General features: G+C 41.0%; 1 protein-coding gene across 1 annotated transcript in view; it reads right to left on the bottom strand.

Annotated features, from left to right (window-relative positions):
- Positions 1-10505, bottom strand: part of DDX1 (DEAD-box helicase 1) — a 44591-nt gene extending 34086 nt beyond the window's left edge. The window contains exons 1-9 of the mRNA XM_025867765.2: positions 10361-10505; positions 7637-7688; positions 7277-7340; positions 6075-6104; positions 5143-5239; positions 3358-3405; positions 732-815; positions 450-533; positions 13-89 (exon numbers count right to left, since the gene is read on the bottom strand). Coding sequence (XP_025723550.1) covers positions 13-89; positions 450-533; positions 732-815; positions 3358-3405; positions 5143-5239; positions 6075-6104; positions 7277-7340; positions 7637-7688; positions 10361-10376 — 552 coding nt within the window. The 5' untranslated portion in view covers positions 10377-10505. The remainder of the gene's footprint in view (positions 1-12; positions 90-449; positions 534-731; positions 816-3357; positions 3406-5142; positions 5240-6074; positions 6105-7276; positions 7341-7636; positions 7689-10360) is intronic.
- Between the last annotated feature and the right edge of the window lie 14416 nt (positions 10506-24921).

Below are 24921 nucleotides of genomic sequence, written 5' to 3'. Positions count from 1 at the left end.
AATGCAACTTACCTCTCCATAATTATCAAATTGTTTATTATGGGATTTCTTTCCCGTTCCACCAAAGCCAAATCCGAACTTGTCAGTACCTAGATTTTAAAATGTATTTTATTTATGTGGTTAAGAGTAAATATAAAACTAAATCTATAAATCTACAAAAACTTGAAGCAACTATGTGATACCATGTGGTACGTACTGATGTATACTAATTGTACTCTGACTTCACTCAGATTCTTAACCCTCCTCCTCCTGTTTGACGCTGTAATAATATGTACTTTCTTAGTACTTCAAATCTTTTTGGAACACAGTGAGGTATACATAGATTTATTATTTCCAAGTCTTGAAAATATAAACTTTGTGTGGTTAAGCTTATGATTTTGCCTCCGCTAAAAATGTCAACAACCCACAAATATAAACCAATAAATTCAGTTTATTTTAGAAACGCTTACCTAGGTCTAAGGAAGCCTGCATAGACGACCACCCAACTCTGCATAATCCTTGGTCATGACAGGACACTTCATAGTAGTGCTTCCCTATAAGGGCAAAATACTTTGAGATTTATACACACCTATGAATCATTTACCATGTAGCCACTTTCCCATTGTTTCTGAATTACAATTTGTGTGTTCTAAAAGAAGAACTATCGATCTTTCTGTAACATCAGAAATCTTTTCAGATCCTTGATTTAAAGCTACTTAAAGTTGAAACAGGTAAAAATGCTATTTAAATACCTTTCGTTAATCCTTTAGTAGCTCTGCATCCATGCCACTCCTTCACTTCTCTGCTTTGACAACAAAGACCATCAGACCCAATTGCTGGATTTGAGAAAAACACAAAAAACCATGTCAGTACAGATTATATAAAATTAAGCATCCTGAAGCAAATATCATTCAGTCACCAATAAAATAATTGCTTCATTTGACTTCTTGCAACGTTCCAAACACCGAGACTTATTGATTTCTGAGTAATAAGATCTTCGCCAAAAGTAATCGCCCTTATTAATCCCTTGGAGGGCCTTGGCCATGTGGCGGACTAGTTCCTATACTGTTACCTGTTAACTAGGACAAGATTTTGCTGCATCAAGTCTGGAAAGTAATCAACACAGCACCTAATCTCACTCCCACTGACAGTGCAGCTGTATCACCAACACAAATGTGTTTAGACAACCATTCTCTAGAGTCTTTTAAAGAAACGGATCCTCAGAGGGGATGCCGCACTCACTCATCAATACCTGTGCTCTGATTTTATGCTTAAATTAAAGCTTAAGCAAATACTACACTAAAAGGAAAACAGGACGTATCTCTGGCTTGTTCCCCAATCCATGGATCCAGATCCATTAAGAGAAAGCAGGAAAAAGCACAAATAAATAAACCTGTCATTGTTATTGCTAATATTAGGACCCTAAAAAATCATGTTCTATATTCTACCTCATGGTCAGTCACAGTGCTTATTAGAGCTTACTGACTCTAAGGAAAGCATATGGCTTTTGTCTGTACTGGAAAGAAACTAAAACTTCTGTCCTGGTTCAGGCTTGCAACCCATATTCAGTACTTGAATGTAAAACAAACTTTCAAGAAAAGCATCTCATCACACATCACCAGAAATTAATTTATTCAAAGTATAAATTCTTACTCATATGGGTACTATGTTCTGTAAAACTTTGAACTTTTTTTTTTTTTTTGAAGATTTTATTTATTTATTTGACAGAGAGAGACACAGTGAGAGAGGGCACACAACCAGGGAGAGTGGGGGAGGGAGAAGCAGGCTTCCCACTGAGCAGGGAGCCCACTTAACAACTGAGCCACCCAGGTGTCCCAAAACCTTGAACTTTTTAAAAGGTTCTCCAAGCAATGGCAAATCCTTAAAATTCTTGTATTTAAAATTCTTTATGCACGTATACAGATATAAACTTTATATAAATTAGAGGTCATATGGTGGAGAGCAGCAATTTGGATGTTTTTGGCTCTTTGGGGCATGATTCCTCATGCCCACTCTCAATTTCTTTGCATCCTGCTTTTCTTACTCACCAACACCTGGTGAAAATTTCTCCAAGTCAACACTGTAGTTCCGACTCATTCTCTGTAATAGCTACACGGTAGTCCTCAAATACACCCTAATCTGTATTAACCAATCTCTTAGCAATAACATTCATTTTGTTGTCAGTTTTTACCATTACAAATAATGCTGCATCAAAGAGCTTTGTATGTATATCCTTATATACTGGCACATTTATTCTAATGGGCTAGACCTTCCAGAAATAAATACGTATTTTTAATTTTAATTGGTAATGCTAAACTGCCTTCCAGAAAGGCAATTAATTTGTTAGGTTGGTTATTACTCTGTTCAATTCTTACCAATAAATGGGTATAAAAAAATAATCTCACTGTAACTTTAATTCCCATTTCCCTACTATGTATAAATGTTATTTTTGAATGTTTTGAACGTTATTTTTGGATTTGCTCTTCTGTGAACTGCCTATTCGTATCCTCTGTCCACTTTCATTATCGGTGATCTTTCTTACCAAAATAAGTAACTTAATCTGCTATCTATGCAAGAACCACTCACCAGTTTATAAGTATTCTTTATATTTCATCAACATTGCAAGTGTTCTCTCTGTATTTTTTTTTCATTTGACTTTTTTCTGTGGTATCTTTCCCACGTATTTTTTATAATGGTATACAAATAAACCTCTACCTTTTACAATTCCCAAGTTTCCTCTTTGGGTTAGGAAAACTCTTCCACCTCAAAATTGTATATGTAGTTTTCTATATTTAAATTATATACATACGGGCGCCTGGGTGGCTCAGTCACTTAAGTGTCTGCCTTCGGCTCAGGTCATGATCCCAGGGTCCTGGGATTGAGTCCCATGTCGGGCTCCCTGCTCAGCAGTGAGTCTGCTTCTCCTTCCTCCTCATCCCTCCCCCTGCTTGTGCTCTCTCACTCTCTAATAAATAAAATCTTTAAAGAAAATAAAAATTATACATATATATATATTTAAATCCTAAGAACATATAGACTTTGTTTCTAATTATAAGTTAATTTTACATTGCTCAGGATGGAGCATCAATTACGCCAGCACCCTTACTGAATAAATCATCCTTTTTCCCACTGAAATGAAATGTTGTTTTCTGCATGTTAACTTATCATATATACTGGGACATATTTCCATTATATTCCAATGACTCACTTGACTATTCCTATGGCACTACTAAACTACTTAAACGTAGTGACTATATTCTAGTGTCTGATAAATTAAATCTTCATTTACTATTCTTTTTCATAATTTTCTTGGTATTCTCAGGTATTATTAAAAAAACAAATTTCTTACAAATAAGCTGCTAAAATCTGTCCACTTACCAAAAGCAGATCCTCTATCATATGGGTTCATTTGCCATTTGTTGAGCACTAAAATTAAAATAAGTCACACACAATCATATGAAATTAAAAACATTCTCTAAAAAATATATTTTATATACCTTAATTCCTCTAGATTTAATACGATTTTACAAATTATTTGGAATATACGAGTAAATGTTTTGCTCTTATTAAAGGCAAAATTGAAAGTGAAAGGCAATAATCACTGCCTTATGGGCTAAAGCCTTTTCTCCTCACTTGCTTCACTGCACTTGGTAAGAGATGGAGCTGATCTCTGTCATAACTATGAAGGCACTGATAAAATGAAGCCTTGGTAACTAAACACGTTGAAATAAATGACCAATATAACAGGATCTAGTCAAGCATCATTTTTAAAAGAAAAGCAAGTCCTTTAAATAAGTTAATATCACATTCAAAAGTCAAAATTTTTTTCCCTCCTCAATTGCACAGAACCAGCATTTTCCTTTTTTAAAACATCTTAATAGTCTACGGATAACCAAAGAATTGTAATAGCTAGAGAACTCTATATGTTTTCAGTCCTAATTTCCTGCCCAAGGTGGAAATCTTTTCCAGATTACTTGTGGTCAAATAATATCTACCATCTGCTTAAACACTCTGATGGAGAAGTAACTTACTCTTGAGGTTCTCTCTCTCATTGTGGGCTCCATCTAATTACTAGTAAGTACTTAAACAGAAATCTTCATTAGATTATTTCTAATTAGTCCTGGTCCTTTCTAGAACAGTTATTTTCTCTCCAGATCCCTTCAATGATTTTACAATTATTTCATCTCTTTTGTACTTGTTTGTTAAACTACTACCATTCTGGTTATCCTCCTCTGGAAACATTCTCTTTTATCACCATCTCTCATAAATGATGGTTTATAGTTGTTACAAGTTCTAAAACTATTTCTGAATAGGCCAATAGTCTAAAGAGTTCATATCCATTATCTCACATTTACAAATGAGTTCATTCTATGAACTATGCAACATTGTTACTTTCAAATTACTGAGAAGAAAAATGTTGATATACCAAGTTCATTCCACTTAAGCTTGCTATTTTGTCACAATCCCGTTTTGTATCATGAAACAAATGTGACTTAAAATACAGAACAAATTTTATCAAAATATAACAAAACCATAGATTACTCATGGTAGAACGGGATTCAGAACCATTTAATAAAAGCAACACAATTTACAGATGAGGAAATTGATCTAAGATTACCCATGGCATAGACAGGACTGAAAATCCTAGTAAAGGATCAACCTCCATGTAAATAGGACTATAAACATAATGTACTTTAAAATTTACACTTTACATTTTAACTTCCTGGACTCCTTTCTTATCTTAAAGGAAAAACAAGGCATGCCTCCTTTCCCTGTGGGAGGCAGTATTTACCACCATCAGGGACTTTTATTCCATCAATTTGTTATAAAATCCTTAATATTTTTGTAAAACATCATACCAATTTACCTTTAATACTAAACGTAAAAGGTATTAAGAAAAACATTAAAATAACTAAATATAATTTCCAAAATGCCAGTGTCCTCTCAAAGAAAGCACTATTAGTATTTTAGGAAGGACAATCTTTCACTGTTTATGCTGGAAATGGCATTTAGCATCCCTGATTTCCAGGGCACCCAATGCCAACAGCCCTATCCCCCAAATATTGACAGTAAAAATGCACACTCTCACCTCCCATCTGTCAATGCCAGGAATGAGAATTACTATTTTTACACAAAAGGAAAATATTAATATGTAAAACTTACCTGAAGCACCAGTTTTAATTGTTGTTTTTCCTTTTTTGCCTTCCTGTTGGTCTTTCAGAGTTTCATAAACTATCTGGATAACTGGAATACTGAAAGCCTATCAAAGAAACAATAGTTCCCTACATGAGTATTGAGATATTAATGACAGTTTAACAGTCAGTGTTACAAAAGTTACACATGCACATTAAATAATTACATATTCCAGATTGCTACTCTAATTTCGTTTGCCCAAACTCAAAATACCAGCAAAGTAACAAGAGAGTTGATTAAATGAAGGAACCAGGAGGCAGCTGATAACCCAAAACCATAAACAATGGGGACCTTCAGAACAATCTCAAAGAGGAAAAATACTGTCCAGTTTGATAAACTGCTTCTCTGGTCCAGGCCAATAGGAGAGCCATCTCTATTTGCAGCCTCTTTATTATTGGAGCCATTGCATTAAAATTCAGAAATAGGGGCGCCTGGGTGGCTCAGTCGTTAAGCGTCTGCCTTCGGCTCAGGTCATGATCCCGGGGTCCTGGGATCGAGCCCCTGCATTGGGCTCTCTGCTCGGCGGGAAGCCTGCTTCTCCCTCTCTCACTCCCCCTGCTTGTGTTCCCTCTCTTGCTGTGTGTCTCTCTGTCAAATAAATAAAATCTTTAAAAAAAAATAAAAATAAAAAAAATAAAATTCAGAAATAAATATAAATACTAAAGATACTACAACTCTTTATCCAAGATCAGTTTAAAACTGTTCCAGTCTTAAACCTGTACTCTTGCACATCTTATTTCAGAATTAGCTGGCAACTAAAGTATCATTCTCAGTGGCAAGCAATCAATTCCTTACATTTTGGAAAAGGTTGTTTTATTAAGTATTCAAAGTAAAAACTACTGTTCAAACTTGCTTTAAAAATCAACTCTTACAAAGTAAGTCAATTTAAGTTTATTACTTACACCAGTTTTTCCACTTCCTGTTTCCGCAGCCTAAGTGGGAAAAAAATAGTTGAGTTTACAATTTAGGTTGTCAATTAAAAAAGTCAAATTAACATGATAGTATAGAGAAATCTTTAAGACTTGACTGGCTACTATAATTTTCACAGTGCCTCTAGATTCCTCGGGTTTCTTCAGTCAACTATGACTACTGCCAATCTTGTCACTTCTCCCCCATCCCTCAAGAATCTGCTTTCCCCTTTCCTTCCCCATTGCTACCATTCAAATCCAAGCCCTCATCGTTCTAACCTAGATTATTACAGAAGTATCCCAGCAGTATCTAATCTCTGAGCTATACTACAAACTGCTACCAAATCAGTCTTCATAAATACACAGTTCTAACAATGTAACACATCCCCAGTTAAAAATTTCCAGATCCCAGGATACCTGGGGGGGCTCAGTCGGTTAAGCGTCCAACTCCTTGTTTTGGCTCAGGTCATGATCTCAGGGTTGTGGGATGGAGAGCTACATCGGACTCCAGTCTCGGGGGAGTCTGCTTAAGATTCTCTCTCTCCCTTTCCCTCTGCTCCTCCCCCATCCCCGGCTCGTGCGGGCATTCTCTCTCTCTAAATAAATTTTTAAAAAAACTTCCCATGACTCCCCCCTGCCAACAAATACCAATTCTTTAACATAACACTTGAGAAAGAGCCCAAATAATCTGACCCACTATATACTTCCCATCTTATCTCAAGTTATACCCCTCCCCCCATACACACACACATTTTATGCTACCATCTAATTGAATTATTCTGGGATCAGATCCTGCATTCTCCTACTCACTGTGTTTGTTGATACATTCTCTACGTATAGAGCATTTCTCTTTCATCTCTCCTTTGTCCCAAATATACTCCCCCGAGTAGAGCCCCTTGTACGACAGACATTTATCCGTGTACCTGGTAGAGCCCCTTGTACGAGACATTTATCCGTGTACCTGTCTAACTATGCAAATGGATTCAAGCTTCTCAAGGGTACTTACTCACCTTTGTGTTACGCACAACTTCTGCCTCATTACTTTGAATATAGTATGTGTATCCTAAATGTTTGTGAATAAAAGTAATTTGGTGAAAATAACATTTTTAAGCCTATGGAGCTCTTCAAGTGGGTCACAAACAGCCCCAGAAATGTGTGTCCTCAGCTCCCAAATACCTCCCCAAATGTAAACATACCATAAGTACATCACCGCCTCCTAGGATCAGTGGGATAGATTCAGCCTGGATATCAGTTGGGAGACTAAAAGAATCATATTTTGAAGAATTTTAGTTAGTAAAAAGAGAATCACCTATGCTAAAGAAGTTATGTTAAACTATAAACCTAAAAGAGAATTTTATTTGGTAAATAGCACTGATCTTTTCCAGTTAAAAATAAATCAAAGTTTAAAAAGGAAGCTTTCTATAATTTTGAGAATCTTAAGAAAAACTGAATCTTAGTTACTCAACTAGACTCAAAAATATTTTATAAGTTCACTAGCCACTGTTTAAATTACTGAACATTGTTGTCACAGGTACATTTAAGCTTTGTGTACTTACAGCCAATCCATCTCTTCTACAGCTTGAGCAATCTCAGGCATAACACCCATCTCTGAAAACAAAAATTCACTTGAAAAAAACTGAACATATTAAATTTAAATAATACTGCTTTTAAAATTACTGTTCAAAGAAAAGGGAAAAGGCTTTGGAGCATGGCTGTTACTTAGTACCTCCAGACTATGGCACCATTAAGAGTATAGTTAACAGACTTGAGCTAAAATACAAACCCTCACTAGCAAAGTGACCTTAAGCAAGCTCTAGAACTTACAAAGCTATAAACCTATTTTCTCCACACAAAATCACACTAATATGACCTGCCTTGTAGGGCTATAGGAAGATTATAGTTGGTAATATGTAACACATCTGACACATAGTTGTCACTTGATACATAGTAACAACCAGTGAGTGCTTCCTTCCTATGACTGGTGAAAAATCAGCCAGAGTTGGAGAGAGGTTTCTCAACCAACATCTTGGTTGTTTTATACAGAAATAATGTGGAAGTCATGTGCCTTGACTATTTGCAGACCATGTGATTAGCCTCAGCGATCTGAGAAAAGTGAACAGCCAAGTGGAGAGAGAGGCCCACACTTATTGGCAACCATAATCAAACTCTGGTTAACTAAAAAGCGAGGGGCCAGAGTGAAAACTTGAGTAACTGGAAGTCACAGCTGAAGAACTACTGTTCTTAATTGTTCAGATATTTAGGTAATTCACTTTGAAGCCAGTCCTAAATTAATAGATTGGGTTATTTCTGATTGTATTTTGTCACTTTTGTCATTTCTCAAATGAACTTTTGTTCATTTGAGAAACGAATGTCATTTGAAATGTCATATCTCAAATGAACTGTAGAGGGTAGTTACACATGGAGTAGTTAGTTGGATTGTGTGAACCTCCTTTCCAAATAAGTAATTTTTAAGTCTGCATTTACAAAATGAAGCTTTTATTATTATTACAAAAATACATATTTCTATTAAAAAATTAACAACACTCAAACATTCCTAAGCCCCAGAGATAACCAATCTGGAAATTTTTTATTTCTTATAATTATTTGTGAAAAGGCACAAATCTACATATTGAATATATGCACCGGAAAAACAGCTTTTCTTTGCATGTGAGAAGAACCATACGAGCAATTAACATAATAGGTACAACACTAAAACTTTAGTACATAGTCAACTATTAATATAAATATTAACTATATAGGTAAGTATGAAAATCGTTTTCAAAAAAAGTTCTCCTACCTCTAAATCTCCCCAGGAAAATCCACAGATCAAAAAACTAATCAAGCACTGAAGTTGTATATCCAAGCAGACCTTTCTAAGAATTGCTCCCATTAGAGTCCAGCTTTATTTTCTCTCTAAAATCTAAGTGCTTGAAAAAAAGGGAGTGATGGTCTTAAATATGCTGCAGTCTCTACTGCAAGCTCAAGTTGCCTGTGAAATGTGATACTGCACGCAGCAACCACAGACTGCTTTCAGCAAATTCTAGACGTCTTGTTGTCTCCATGTTTGCTTTGGAACCATGTTTTCTCTAAACAGAACACTTTACTATTTAAGGGAAAAACAGGAATATTCATGTTCTGTGATTCCATGTCTTTATTTCCTATCACAGACTCTAACATTCTTGAAATTTGTGCCTGACTCCCAAAGAAGCAAACCTATAAAATGACAATCTGGAACTGCTCTACACATCTCAGGCTCTAAAATCTTGTTTTAGGAGAGCTGGGGAAAGAAAACCTGCTACCACTCTAAGCGGATGCCGCCTTGCCTCCATTTAGGAGATGCAACTAACACTAACCAGAAATCCTCTCTGGTGACTTAAAGATGTGGAATTCCTAATGTTCTTAGAGGAATAAACTGAAGGAAGTACAGTACTGTGTTATATCAGAAGTCATCTTAACAGGTTCAGAACATTAAACGATATTAGGCCTAACTGGATACATTCACTTTCATAAATTCACCACCTTTAGTATGTATAACGTTTATGGAAGCCTCGTAAAATTATGGATGTAAAAAGGATGACAAAGAAGAGGGAAAAATCACAACTTTGGGGTTAAATAAGCCACCTCGAATTACTGTTTGGAATAAAGGAGGGAATCATACAGCAAAACGGCAAATCAAGAACAGAGGAGCTTTCAAAACGTGTGCTGCGCTAGTGTGTTTGCGGACGAACGTGCTTCAATATTTAACGTTAAGGTTGCTATCACAGCGTTTAACAACACATAAACAGTAGACGTGTGCCAGGGGCTTTTCGTTCCAGAAAGGCTTGGAAAGACTGGACCGAGGCAGGACGGCCACGTCCGACGGAGCCCTGCCCACGCGCCGCCGCTAGTCGGCCGGGCCGAGCTCCAAGCGCGGGCAGAAAAGGGTTCCCGAGCACCACTGCCACGTCAAACACGCAGGAGGCCTAGCGCTCCGCCGCCGCCTCCTTTCCGCGGCCGCGGGTCCCCGGGCAGACGGGCCGGCCGGCCGACGGCAGGGCAGAAGGACGAGGGGGAACAGGGGGGACGCCCGGCCAGCACCTAGAGAGAAAGGCACTGGCCAACACCGAGGCGCACCGGCCCCCCGCAGGGGGGGGCCCCGCAGTTCCGAGACCGCTGCGGACAGCTCCCTCCCGAGCCGCGCCGCACCTGTCCGCCCCCGTCCCATGGCTCCCCGCCGGCTGCCCTAGCGCCCAGGCGCGGATGGAGTCGCCCGCAGCCCCTGCCCCGCTCCAAAGACGCACCAGAAAAGGCCGCCATCTTCGCCCGGTCGTGCGCGGCTCCGCTCGCTCGCTCGCTCGCTCGCTCTCCCTCTCTCCCTCCGCACGGACACGCTTCGCAGTGGCAGCGCGCGCTTCCGGCCCTCGGTCTGCGGCTTTCCGAGTCCGGGCAGGTCCCCAGCCCCGGGAGAACGGTTCCGGCCGAAGAAAAGACCCGCCCTGGAGCGCGCCGCGCGGTGCCCAGGTTCAGGTGGACCTCGCCTTCCGCAGGGACCCGTCATCATCGTTAGCCGTGCTAATGGTTTCCGTTTACTTAGAGCGTGCCGTGTGTCACCAGGACCACTTTTCCACACGTGAGGAGGCAGACGTTATGTGATGAGGGGCACACAGTGGCCCAGGATGATCTGATGCTAAAACATTGCCCTCTCCGCAGCCTCTCTGAGCACCCCCAGCCTCTGAAGATAAGCGCCCAAGACATTCACTTAATGCTTTTGATCTGGGTCTCCCAACCTCCCTGACACGGGGTCTGATGTCCTGAGCATTCCAAGGTTATTTGACTGCCGTGCCGTTTTGACTCCTTTCTCTTTGCAGAGTGAGAGGAAGGGTAAATGAATGTTTAATCCTACCTACACCTCCTGTCAGGCAGTGTTAGTATTTTTAGATGAGGACAGAAGATTCAGGAAAGTTAAGTAACTCATCTAAAGCCATACACAGCTACTCCAAGGCAGCGTGGCGTCTGAGCCTTGTGTGCATCACTGCGGGGTGCGTGCTGTACTATCTTTAGGCTGCCCCAGGATGACATGGAGGAAAAGTGAACCCCTCCGGCAAGATTCATGGACAGAGTTAGAAGTACAGCTGCAGGACCCCCACTTCCTGAGTAACCTGTGTAACCTTAACAAGTCTGGGCTTCGGTTTACTCATCTGTAAAATATAGCCATGAATAACAGTACCTGCCTTATAGGATTGTTAGGAAGATTCAACAAAATAGGTAAAGCATAGCTCATGGTAAGGATATGTGTTAACTGTTACATGTAACAGGATTCGCCTGAAGCTCCAAAAGCCAAGGACAATACATTCCATTCGGCCCTGGAGCTTCACACCTCCTGGGGGCACCACTTACGTTATATTCTATATCCTCACACCTACCATATATATTTCTACAAATGATAACCCCTGAGAGTTATGCAATGTAGCAATTCTGAATAGGTGCCACATTTTAAAGACAGGCATGAGATCACACACCACACAGGATTTGCCTTTAGCCAGTCCCCACCTTAAATGTGTGAAAGGATTGAAAGTATAAGAAAAAGAGATTTCGCTGAAGAGAGTTGTTGGCATCCTATGGCATTTTTCCTCTCTCAAGACAGAAAGTGTTTTCTGGGGGACTACTCAGAATTTTTGATCTCTGGGCTTTGGGAAGCATTGGACATGCTGTGAGAAGCTGTGGCAGGCAGAGACAAAGGGAAGCACAAGGCTGCTGAGGGAGCAGGGCACATTTCCAACACTTGTGGGGGAACACGTGTGACCTTTCCCCCAAGGGCTCCCTGGACCTGTGGGAATGGACTTGAAGCTACCCTCAAAGGAAATGTGCTCCGAAGAGCTGCCTGAAGAAGCTAAGTGACACAGCAGGCAGGCTCCCAAAGAGCCCTGTTGAATTCCGACCTTCTAAGCAGAGGAGCGGTATCACCTGCCTCAAGTGAGTTGCACCTGGAAGGTACCAGCAAAAAAATCTCCAAGATACCCACAGATAGTAGCCCCTCTGAGAATCCACCTTGCACATGACTGAACCAGAGAGCCCCAGAATCAGATCACATGGCAACAGCCAGATGAAGGTAGGTATCTCCCCCGCCACACATGACTTTATCTCTCACCAGACACCAGAAACAACAGCTAATGGGAGAGGGGAGAGCAGAGACTGACCACACACTCCATCCCATTGCCAACCCGGGGAGGGAGGAAGCTACAATTTTGATTCAAGTTGTGAAGTTTGATCATTACACTGGACTTGCTCATTTAATTAAAGAAATGAGGCTCTCCTTGTGATGGAAGAAACCAGACCACTTTTCATTATCTGAGAGTAACCAGAAAAGCTTTGGAAGATGCCAGAGGCTCTATCTAGGTCAGGGAAAGAAATAGCCCATAGAGAGGGTTTGAAGGGAAGGAATGATGTTTTCTGCTTATGCTCTATCAGGTTTAGCTCATTTAATATACTACTTTAATAAATATCAGTGGGGGCCGGTGTGTGGGGTGTGGTAATACCCTGAATAATGTGAACTGGGATAAAATGTGATTGGCTACCCACTTTGGCAGGTAAGGACATGGCCAGGCAAAGACATAGCAGGCAACTCCTTCACTAAACCAAGAGACAGAGGAGGAGTGCCCCCAGTCCAGTATGCCGCTGGTCTACTCTTCCCAGAACAAGCTGATAACGTGGAGGCCTACTCTCAGGGAAAGTCCTAGAATCCCAGAAAACCAGCCACTCTTAGGTCTTTAGGTGGGATGAGAACCACCAGCAGGTGGCGCCAAACTGCAGCTGAGTCTTGGTAGAAGTTTGCACTGGATTTAAAACTAACAGCTGGGACTTTCCCCTGACATTTATTTCTAGAACCTCACATAGAACCCCACATTTTATGTACTTGGGTCTTTTGAACCCCAATAATCATGTTGTGGTGGAATTTTAGTACATAATCCATGTACCCAGAAAGACTGTGCTATGTATTTTCAAGAACCTATGGTTGATTTTGCAACTACTAAGACAGGCCTGGGAAATATGCCCTTCAGAAACCCAGGACAGTGTAAAGAGAAGGAGTCCAGTGAAGGACTCTGTCGACTGGCCACTCGAAAGCCACACACAGTCCTCTTCCTCCTTGATCTTCTCTATTATACAGACTGGGAGAAAAAAGAAAAAAGAAAAGAAAAAAGGAAAAGAAAAAAAAGAAAAAGAAAGAAAGAAAGAAAAGAAAGGGAAAGAAAAGAAAAGGAAAGAAAAAACTAATCGCCTTTGCAGACTCCCTTGTAGAGAGGGATAGCCATGAGCCCCGGTTCCGCCTGGAGAGATGTAAATGGAAATCCCATGTAGGGACTCTTTAAAAGATAAAGACCTAACTGGTATGTGCTCTTCTTCCTCCTGGGACCTGGACATGGTCCCTGGAAAGGCAGCAATGCATCGTGCAGATGAAAGCTTCATGCTATGGCTATTGAAACAAATTAGGAGGAGGTTGGATCCTTGATGACAATGGTAATCTAAGTTGCCAGGCCAGGTCTGGCTACCTCTAGACCTCTTGTGGTTTGAGAATGCCTTATGTACTTAAGCCACTGATAATTCTCTCTTGCTTGCAACCCAACACATTGCCAATAGGCACAGAAAAGAATGGAGATGAAACATTCATCAGTATGGATTTGGTGTAATGTGTCATTCAGAAAATGTTTTCAAATGATCTAGAATAGAGCAATAAGCAACCAATTGTGGCTCTAAGGAGGAGACATTTTTAGCCTGGGTCATGAAGGCACCATCGAAAACAGTCCTTGAATACATGGTCATTTCCTCAAAACCAAAAATAAGAATGAAATGTGTCATATACAGTGACCCTGAATCCAGCCTAGGAAATAGAAGTCAAATCAGGTTGTTTACTTTGTCCTTTTGATTGACACCCAACCCACTCCTCAGATCTCAGTCTGGTTCTTCTTGGGGGCTGCCTAGTGCCTAAGGATCCAGCCCCCAAGAAGATGGAAGCAGTAAGGGAGAAAAGGTTATCTTAATGTAAAAGAAGTTGATCAGAAAATGCGGTATCTTCATGATATAAACCCAAGTCCTTCCTCATATGATACAAACCTACCCATCATTCCGTACATGAAACCACAAGCTTCTGCCTCCTCCAGTGCTGCCCAGGGAGTCTGCCCTCCCATCCACAGGTTAGGAGAAGAGAGGACTCTAGACTACTTGGCTCCAGATCCTGAATCCTGCTATCAGTAAACCTCATGTGGCCAGCCTTCCATTAGGAAACCCCCTTCCCTTTGATACAGTTCATAGTTGGTAAGGCTCCTGAACCCACCCTCCTTAGTATGACACACACCAGACCCTCCATGTCCAGCCTCCTGTTTACTTCCAGATGATTACTTAGGGTCATTTCACCCTCCAGCAAATTAAATGATGTAGGATTCCTTACATACACCAGATTGCCTCTTACAGCTGTGTATTTTCTTATGCTGCTCCCTCTCCCTAGCATAGCCTTTCCTTTTTAGTTTCAGTTATCTCTTGCTGTGTAACATCCATTCCAAAATGAATACAATAACCAATGTCTTTGCTTATGATTCTGTGAGCTGCCTTAAGCAGGCATCTGGCTGGGCTGGAAGGTCTGAGAAGACTTCACTGCTGTGTGCGGTGCCACAATGCTCCCATTCATGGTCTCCCTCTCTCCACAGGCCAGCTTGGATCTTCTCATGGCAAAACTCGTCCCAGTAAGACAGACTTCCCACCCGGTAGCTGGGCTCCAATAAGATGTGTTCTAAAGATAGAAAGCAGATGCTGCATATTTCTTAAATCAGCCTGGGATTTGGTAACTGTCACTTTTGTCACATTCTGTTGATTAACACAAATCATGTGGCCAGCCCAGATTCATAAAAAGGGAAAACAGACTCAATCTTTTGAGGCAGGGATTGGCAAAGAGTATACAGACATATATAGTATAACCACACCTATCTTCTCAGCAAACTCCTGGTTGTTACTGAGATTCAGCTAAGCTAGCACCTAGCAGCAAATCCTGTTTGATGCCAATCCCCAGCTAGCAAATACTGCTAGTTTGCCCTAATATTTATTTCTCTTTTCCTTAAATTTCTGACTCTTAGCTGGATGTATGGCTACCCAGAATAAGGAGTCCCCAGCCTCCCTGGGACTTAGATATGGCCATATGCCTGTGTTCTGGCCAATGGCATACACAGAAAAGGCTCCTTAAGAGAGGTGATATATTCTTCTCGCTCTTCTTCCTTCCTGTTGGCTGGACTATGGACATGATGGCTGGAGTTTGAGCAGCCATACTGAACCATGAGAAGAGAGCCATATATTGAGAATGGCAGAACAAAAAGAGAGAAGTAGCTTGAGTCCCTAGTAAGGGGCACCATACTAGCCAAAACTGTGACTCAAGATTTCTTACGTGGGAGAGAAATAAACATCTGTCTTACTTGTTTTGGGCTGTTTGTCCCACACAGCCAAATCTAACCCTAATTGATATATTCCCATTAGGTATCTCTTGCTACAAAACAAGGTGCCCCACAATCTAGGGACTTAAAACAGTAACCGTTTATTATCACTCACAGTTTCTCTAGCACAGAAATTCAGGAGCAGCCTGGCTGGGCACTTCTGCTGACAGTCATTCTTGTTATTGTAGTCAGTCTGCTGGTGGGGATTGCAATCATCTGAGGCTGGGGAGGGAGGCTCAGTTTGTAAAGGTAGCTTGCTCTCATGACTGTGTGGCTGTTAGCAGGAGGCTTCTCTTCTCCACATAGACCTCTTCCTTGGCTGCTTGAATGTTCTCACGATATGGCTGCTAGTGCCCCCCCCAAACCCCACTCCCTTGCCACCAGAAAAAGTGGTCCTAGAGAACAAGATAGAGTGTGTGATATCTTTCATGGGCTAGCCATCAAAATCACACAGTCATTTCTGCAGTGCTTTATTGGTCACAAAGTCGTGTTCAGTGTGGAAACACAAAGAGGTGTCAGTGCCAATAGATAAGGATCATTTGGGGGCCATCTTAGAGGCTGGTGACCACACCCCCTTGCTTTCATAACAGACCCCTGATCTATTCAAGTAGCAGGTGGTAATCCCTCAAAATCAGGAAACAGTATTTTCATACAGCATCATCTGGGACAAATCCTGTTCTTTCCAGACCAGCCATTGTTGTCATTAAATTTGTTGGCCTTAGCTTACCCTATTTTTCTCCATTTGCCTGACTCAGAAAGCAGTTTGGAGACAGGGAGGCTCACGTTTAAACATCCTCTTTTTTCCCTCTGAATTTCCTATAGCTTCTAAGCTGAGCAACAATCATTGAATTTTATGCTTTTGTCAAAATAAGCTGTCAGAAACTGGTCCAGATCTATTAGAATGCAACATCATTCTCGCTGCCCCAGCATTCACCTTATGCTGCAGGGGCCAGAGAGGGCCTGGCAAACAGACATAAATCCAGAGATCTGTAATTCTCTATCCCCTGAAGAAGTGCCCATAAAGTCCATCACTCCAGATATACGGGGAGAGGGAGACAAAGGACAACCTGAATGAGTTCCAGAGGGACTGTAAAACAGAAAAAGAGATCTCACTAACAGTGTTGGTCTCATTATAAGCTAGCCAGGCAGGGACATGATTTACAGTTGGGTGTTGACTGGCCGACAGGCAATGGATGCACTCTCTTTCCCACGCCTGCCATCTTGAGTGCTCCTCAGCCCCTGTGAGCGATGCCGATGGCTCTTGGGGAGATGGTGCGACACTTGGAGCCTGAGCAAGAGAACATGGCCTGGAGGTTGTGGGTGTTTAAGAACAGACTGTGCACCAGAAAAATGTTCTGAATCCAGCTGCCCAGAATCTGCCAGGACCCATGAGTTCCATTACCCACAGAAGAGAGCCATTTTTCATCTGCACACCGGCTTCAGGCTTGCTTTTTCAGCCTCCCTCCCAGTGTCCTTGCTTCCTGGCACCTCCTTCCTGTCTGTGAAACTGATCACAGGTTTTCTTGTTAACAAGGTCTGTGATTTCTATTTAAAGCTGGCTGAGGGGCGCCTGGGTGGCTCAGTCGTTGGGCGGCTGCTTTTGGCTTGGGTCATGAGCTCAGGGCCCTGGGATCGAGCCCCGCATTAGGCTCCCTGCTCAGCGGGAGGCTGGCTTCTCCCTCTTCCACTCCCCTGCTTGTGTTCCCTCTCTCGCTGTGTCTCTCTCTGTCGAATAAATAAATAAAATCTTTAAAAAAATAAAATAAAATAAAGCTGGCTGAAACAAGACAACGTGCTATATGAAAAAAAAAAGCAGGGGCAATAAGAAAGATGGCCAAGAATTCTTCAAAATGCCTGGAGAAAATAATTGTGAATATGGAAATTTATACTACCTGGTCATAGGTTCCTATGATATTACAATAATAAGACTGGGAATTCATGGCGACTGCTTTAAGTATAGCTCTGAATAGTGATGTTCCAGGTACTTTGGCTGCATAACAAATTACCCCAAAACATAGTGGCATAAAATATCAATTTATTATGCTCATAGATTTTGTGGGTGAGGAACCTGTGCAGAGCACAGCAGGAATGACTTACCTCTGTTCCTCAATACCTATCGCTTCAACTGAAAGACTCAAAGCCTAGGCGTTGGAATCATTCGAAGGTTCCTTCACTCCCATGATGTAATTGATGCTGTCATGTCATCAACACCCTGGCTGGGGCTGTTGGCCAACTGTGGCCTCTCCATATGACTTGGACTCCCTCACAACATAATGTTTATATTCCAAAGGCAGCATCCCAAGGACCAGGTCATCTTTAATGACCAAGCTTCTGAAGTCAAGCAGTATCCCTTCCTCCCTATTCTATGAATTGAGGCATTTACAAAGATCTGTCCAGGTTCAAGAGGATTCTAGATATTACCACTTGAAACATGAGTGGTAACATTTCATTACAAGAAAAGCATGTGGGACAGGGTATAGATTTGTGTGGCCATGTATTAGAGTTCTCCAGAGAACAGAACCAAAAGGATGTATATATATACATTTATATATATAGAAAGAAAGAGACTTGAGAAATTAACTCATGTAATTACAGAGGCTGGTAAGTTCAAAATCTATACGATGGGTTATCAGACTGGAGAACCAGGAACTGCTGTTAATGCAGTTCAGGTCTGAAGGCTGTCTGCTGGCAAAATTTCCTCTTCCTTGCGGGAGGTCAGCCTTGTGTTCTGTCAAGGCCTTCCACTGATTGAATGAGGCCCAATGTTACCCAGACAAGTTGATGCATAAAATTGAGCACTGCAAATTCACCCCTTGTCAACTTGGCCACCATATGTATCTTCTTAAACTATACTTAATCTCCAAACAAAGACAATGACAAGGTCACACTCCCAGCTAACATGGTACAACTGTGTTGTGTACAACTGAGAACTCACTAACCCTTTCCCCAGATGAGGATGCAAAGTCCTTGCATGATGTTTACTCTTCTTGGTATCTTGTCATTTGAATACCGTTATGTTAAGTTAACAATACTTAAATACTGGGACATAAAATAAATACATCTTATGTTACATGATAAAGGGGTAATAGAGGAAAGGAAATATATTTGCTTAGCGTATATGTATAACACACACATATTCATAACAAAATAGGGAAGAAATACTCATGACAATTGTAGTCACATTTCTGAAACTGGTCACATGGTCATAGCTTTTTTTTTTTAAGATTTTCTTTATTTTTTTGACAGAGAGAGACACAGTGAGAGAGGGAACACAAGCAGGGGGAGTGGGAGTGGGAGAGGGAGAAGCAGGCTTCCCACAGAGCAGGGAGCCAGATGCGGGGCTCGATTTCAGGACACTAGGATCACGACCTGAGCCGAAGGCAGACGCTTAACGACTGAGCCACCCAGGCGCCCCTAGTCATAGCTATTATTTACAACCACTTTCTTCCACTACCCATTCCATCTTTCCCTGCCCTGTGTCTCATGCCATTGTTGCCACAATATCCTACTGGTTACCTGGACAAGCCCTCTTCCGTGTGGAGGGAGCTACACAAAAGCATGGATAAAATGAGGCTGGAATTGTTGGTGGGCATTTTTGGAGCTGAGCTCCTACACCTGAACATAACAAATATTTCTCCATTCTTCAGATGTCAAGTTCAAATCATCCAATGGATACAAATAAGGCTACAGCAGTTGGACCTGGATTAGATCAGGGAGGACTATGTTTGTCAGATGAAGAAGATTGGTTTAATCTGGTAAATCAGTGGTTCCCAACCCTCAGTGTGCCTCAGAATCTCCTGGAGGGCTTGCTAAAATGCAGACGTGGGGCCCTCCTCCCCAGAGTTTCTGATTCTGTAGGTCTGGGGTTAGTAGACCTCTCATTGGCATTTCTCACAAGTTCCCAGGTGATGCTGATGCTGATGCTGATGCTGCTGGTCTGGGGACAACAGTTTGAGAACCACTGTCGTGGGTGAAGCAGATTTAAAGCAAGCAAGGCAGTGACATGATCAGATTTTCATTTTATATGACTCTTTCTTGGGGTCTCGTGAAGAATGTATTTGTAGAGGCAACAATAACGGGTTATCCCAGTAGTACATATAAGAAGTAACTAAAACTTGAACCAGGACCATGAAAGAGTGTCAGACAGGAAGCGACAGGTAAGAGCAATATCATTAAACTGGCAGCGTTGGATTTGACTAGGGGCAGCATGGCAGGTCGAGGAAGTGGGATAAACGAGAGAGGAAGAAAGGCATTGGTACTACTCCCGAGTTTCTAGTGGGGATAACTGGGTGAATGGTGTTAGCATCAGTTGAGAAAAAAGATTGAAGGCAAGGCAGCAGGTTGGCAAACAAGTCTATTTCTTTTGGATGCTGCCAGTCACCTCCCTTTGGAGCCTCTCCACTGGGCCTCTCTCTCCAGTAGCATAGCCTGGCCTTCTTGGCAGCTCAGGAATCTAAGAGGGAGAAAACAGAAGCTGCTAAACCTTAAAGTCTAGGCTCAGATGTAAGAGCAATCATGCACAGACCCAATGCAGATTCAAGAACAGGGGACATATAAGCTTCATGCATCCATTCAAGGGACTATAATCCCCCCATGGAAGGACTGGAAGATTTGCGGTCCTTTGGCCTAGACTTCTTTCCTATTTATGTAGGTTCTGATGAGAAAAGGGCAGAATTCCATACCTGCTCTTTTCCCTCCCCACCCCCACCCCTAATTTTTATTTGAGAAATCTTACCTAATAAGTGCTAAGGCCAACAGAATAAGTACTATGCCTTAACTGCTTGTTTAGAAGAAATTTTTCACCTGCACATTTATACTTGATTAGGTCACTGATCTTTAAACTCAAGTAGATCAGAATTACTCTGGGGAGCTCTTTCAACTGCAGATTCCTCGGTCTTGCCACCAGGAATTTTGATCGCTCCCATCTGAAATGGAGTCCAGAAATGTGCATTTAAACACGTTTTGATGGATGTGGGCATCCCTGGACCACATATGTAGAGAGATGATTTTAGAACTGATTTTTTTTTTTTTTTTTAGAGCTTGTCTACTTGGTCATGTTGAGTTCATGGCTTTATTCTTAGATGTCTACTATATTATTTTATTTATTTTATTTTATATCTTATTCTATTTAAAACATTTTTTTCTCACTTCTTGAATTGTCAAAGATAAAACAAGCCAGACACTGGTTAAAGTGGTAAGGACAGGTTTTAATCAGTAATATATTGTTGCATTAAAGAAAGTCCAGAATGAACTAAGACTAAAATTTGATTTATACAGACTTGGTTGAACATTTTAAAAAGAAAATCAGGGAACAGGGAAGGGAACCGGTGGAAGGTTAAGCAAAGTCAGGGAAGTGAAAAATTACAAAGGGTTGGTCAGTGTAAATGCATTTTAGGCCATCTATGTTAGCTGGCAATTATGGAAGTTAGTATTCTATCCTTACACAGAGACTTCCAAGACAGAGGCCCTTCCTGAGGATTACATTTGAAAGGAAAGCTTTCAGCTCCTTGAGAAAGACACTGCTGAGTTGCAGGAAATATATATATATATATATACACCCCCCTCAAAGGGACAGAGGAAGGATTCACCATTGTAAACTCATTTTAGGGAATGAGAATGGGTGGTCAGGGGCCTATGCCAGGTGTTGGCTAGAACAAACAGTTCTAGCTTTTTCAAACAGGCACATTGGGGGAAGGGGGACACTGGGACCATCTTAGGGATGTATCTTGAGGTGTTAGAATTTTTTTTTAATGTTTAAGCTCTTTAGTGGTGGGAGAAGGGGGTGGACAATATCATTTGTGCTGAGAATCTACATGTTTTAATAGACCAAGAGGAAGACTCAGAGGAGGCACCTGGCTGGCTCAGATGGAAGAACGTGCGACTCAAGAGGAGAACATCTAGAGTTTGGTCAGAATTTTTGTCAGAACAATGCCTTTCTTTAGTTCTTCTTACTTTAGTTAGGAAACCAAGGCACAGATAGATTAAATAATTTGTGCAAAGCAATAGTAGAACTAGTCAGTAACAGCTATTATTCAAAAGGAAGTTTTTCAGAATCCAGAGTCTATGCCAGAAGCAGAGAAGGAACTGGAAGATTGTACAAGTCAAGATCCACTGGGGTAGAAGAGATGTCATTCTATAAATGTGCATTCACTGAAAAACTATTGAGTTTTACCTCTTAGGTTCAATGTCAATTTCAGAGCAATTCCTAGCATATCAGTATATTTGACTTTAACATACTGTTTTCTTCCTCGGGGACCTAACTTTGGTAAAGATTTGTGTCTTCTCCTCTGAAATGCCTTTAATTTTTCTTTTGGTTAATTCCTTTAGGACTTAATTAGGTTGGAAAGCTTCTTTTAAAATCATTAATCTCATGTCTGTATCAGAATATAACAACTTAAACTTAAAAAACTTTGAGAGTTTAACACTGAGCATACATTTTTATCTTAAGAGAAAGCTAAAATGATAAGGACTTCACCAGGAAACAGTTCACTGCATGAAATTCCACTGAAGAGGTTAACATCATTAAAATTGGAAGACGTTTAATAATTCTAACTCAAATTGTTTTTAATCCTTGGTGTTTAATTTAGGTTTGTAGAGAGTGTCTGATCCTATGTAATAGCTTCTAAAAAGTTAGTACATTGCTCTACCAAACACATTATTAATTCCTCATTGGCTTCATTGAATCCTTGTTCTGTTGGTTAATATTCCCATTGTAGGTTTCCACTAGCAGAAACTCAAGGATAAATTGGACTTGACCATAATTTCAATACAACTGTAGGAAAAAAATATAGCTCATAAATGGGCTATCCAGAGAAACTTTCCTTGAGAAAATTACTATTTTATTGGAGAAAATAAATGACTTTTAAAAGTTGCAGTTTCTTTTTTAAGCAAAAAAGGGTTAATCTATAACAGTGGGAAAATAACCATGAAAAATTCATGCAGTCAAGAAAAATGTATTCAGGGCCAACCTTCAAGCTGGGTTTATAGAGATTAAAAAGCCATCGTTCCTGCCCACAAAAAATTACAGTATTTAGGTTCTGTAGTTGCCTTTTGAATTCTTGAATTATTGGTGTTATTTGAGACCCCCTAGTTGTCCCCAGACTGTGGACAGGAATGGTAGTCATCATCCTAACATGAAACACTGTCATTTCACTGGTCTTACTACCAGCTGGTGACACAGGACCCTCAGCCATTTGTAAACTCCCCTCCCAAATATTTCTGGGGAGTTCCGGAGGTGTCTTCTACATGTTGACAAACAAGACCATTTCTTTTGGATGCTGCCAGTTGCCTCCCGTTGGAGCCACTGTTAAGCTGCTATCTGTGGTCTGTGCATCTGAGCTGCATGGCTGTTTGTGGCAAAGCTGGGGAGAATGCCTACCCCCATTGTGTTTCCCTCTGTGAGGTTCAGGAGGTTCATTTCAGATAATTGATCAGACAAGATGTCCTGAAAGACTCTTACAAACCCCAACAGTGCAAGCTAGAATATAAAAGCAGAAACACAGCTTTTAAAATAAGTGGATGAGTTGGTTGGAAGGAAAAGAATCCCTGAATCCTGGCAACAGCCAGGAGAATCCACAGAAGAGGCAGTGAAGTCATTATAGTCGCCTCAGGGATGAGTTTCAATTTCAGGGCAGGTGATAGAGGTGCAGCGGGATGGAGAGGCTGGGTCAAGGCCTCAGACTTGTGGGGAGAGGGGAGCTGGAGCACTGATGAACCTACAAAATGTTAGGATCCATGATGAGCAACCCTATTAACATGAAATCTCCTAAAACAGAGCCAGACAGCAAATAAACTTGTCTGCTCAGCTTGGCATCTGAGTGGCTATAAAAGTCTCCTTCGAGAATTTGTGGCCACGGCCTGCCTGAATTTACAGTATTTGCAACATCTGAAATAATTTAGAGTCGTAATTTAAAGGGGATCAAAGTCTCACGGGTGCCTTGCAAAAGTGAAGGCAAGTCTTTCCAGGGCAAGGCACCATCCAGGGCAGAACTCCAAAACTGCTCCCAGAATGGATTCCAATTCACAATGACACACACACAGAGTGCATAAAGAAACAAGTCACCATGAGCAAGAGTCAGCAGGAAATTAAAGAAAAATTAGGTATTAGAAATATCAGGTAGAGAAACAAATTATGTTTGATGTATTTCTAAATGTAGGAATGGGAACATAAGAAGTAACAAACTCACCCTACACAGGTGAAAAGCTGAGTGTTTTTTTTTTCCATTTTAGCATCGGTATGTATATAATAGTGCACTCTGTCCTGGTGGAGCCTACATTTTAGTGAATGGGGACAGACAATACAAAAATAGAACAAAACATACATTATATGGCATTTTGGGTGATAAGTGTTATGGGAAAAAAAAACAACACAAAAAACCCAGAAGGTAAGGGGGATCTGGAGATCTGGAATTCAGGGAAGGTGGTTACAAATTTAAAAACAAGCAGTCAGGGTAGGCTTCCGGAGAGAAGGTGACATATGAACAAAAACTTGGAAATGAGGGGGAGAGAGAGACAAATATTTGGTAGAAAGCCTCTCAAACAGAAGAAACAACTTTCGCAAAGTCCCTGAAGTGAAGTGTGCTTGCTGTGTTCAGAAAGAGCAAGGTCAGTGAGGCTGAAGGTGGTAGGGCCAAGGGTGAGGAGCAGGAGTGAGGTGAGTAAGGGGAGTGGGCAGGTGATATAGGGCAGGCTTTGAGCATTTAACTTTGAAAGAAATGGGATCCCTAGGCTTCCCAGCTGAGGCTTTTAATTGCATTACTGCCTAATGCATCTTAATGGATATTATGCAATGTAATTCCTGCAAGAAATCTTCAGTATTTGTGTTTCTTTTGAGTGTGACACAGTGCTAATTTCTTGTACACTGTATATTCATTAGGGTTACGATAGACTCTGCTTGCAAGTATAGGGTTTTCCACATAGAGGCACTTGTTAAATGAATAAATGAACAAATGAGGCTGGCATTTTAGCTACCTCCCAGTAGGTCCTCAATGTATTATTTCAAGTTTATTGCCTCCATACCCTTTTCCCACTTGGGTTATATTCAGCTGCCTGTTCTTTCAACTATGTATTTTTCTGCCTGTCTTTGCTCACCCCATTCCTCCTGACTTGAGATGCTCTCCCCAAACCTCGATTTGATTCAAATTCTACTTAATGTTAAAGACCAAAGACAAGCTCCACTCCTCTTGACTCTGTGAATTTTGTTGCCTTTTCTGAGCTCCTATAGCATCATTCCTCTGACACCTTTCATTGACTTTATCTATTGAGTTGCATAATTTTTGGTGTTTATTTAAAAACCACTGTTTGCACTCTTTCTTTGTATTTGGCTACAGATACGCAAATGAAAGCTAGCATCTTAGATCCTTTACCATCTTTGTTTTATATAAGCTGGC

The sequence above is a fragment of the Callorhinus ursinus genome, unplaced genomic scaffold (assembly GCF_003265705.2).
Source record: "Callorhinus ursinus isolate GAN/ISIS: 27379988/994484 unplaced genomic scaffold, GSC_fseal_2.0 scaffold10, whole genome shotgun sequence".
Taxonomy (NCBI): domain Eukaryota; kingdom Metazoa; phylum Chordata; class Mammalia; order Carnivora; family Otariidae; genus Callorhinus; species Callorhinus ursinus.
The sequence above is the reverse complement of the archived record's forward strand: the minus strand, read 5'-3'. Positions and strand labels throughout refer to the sequence as shown.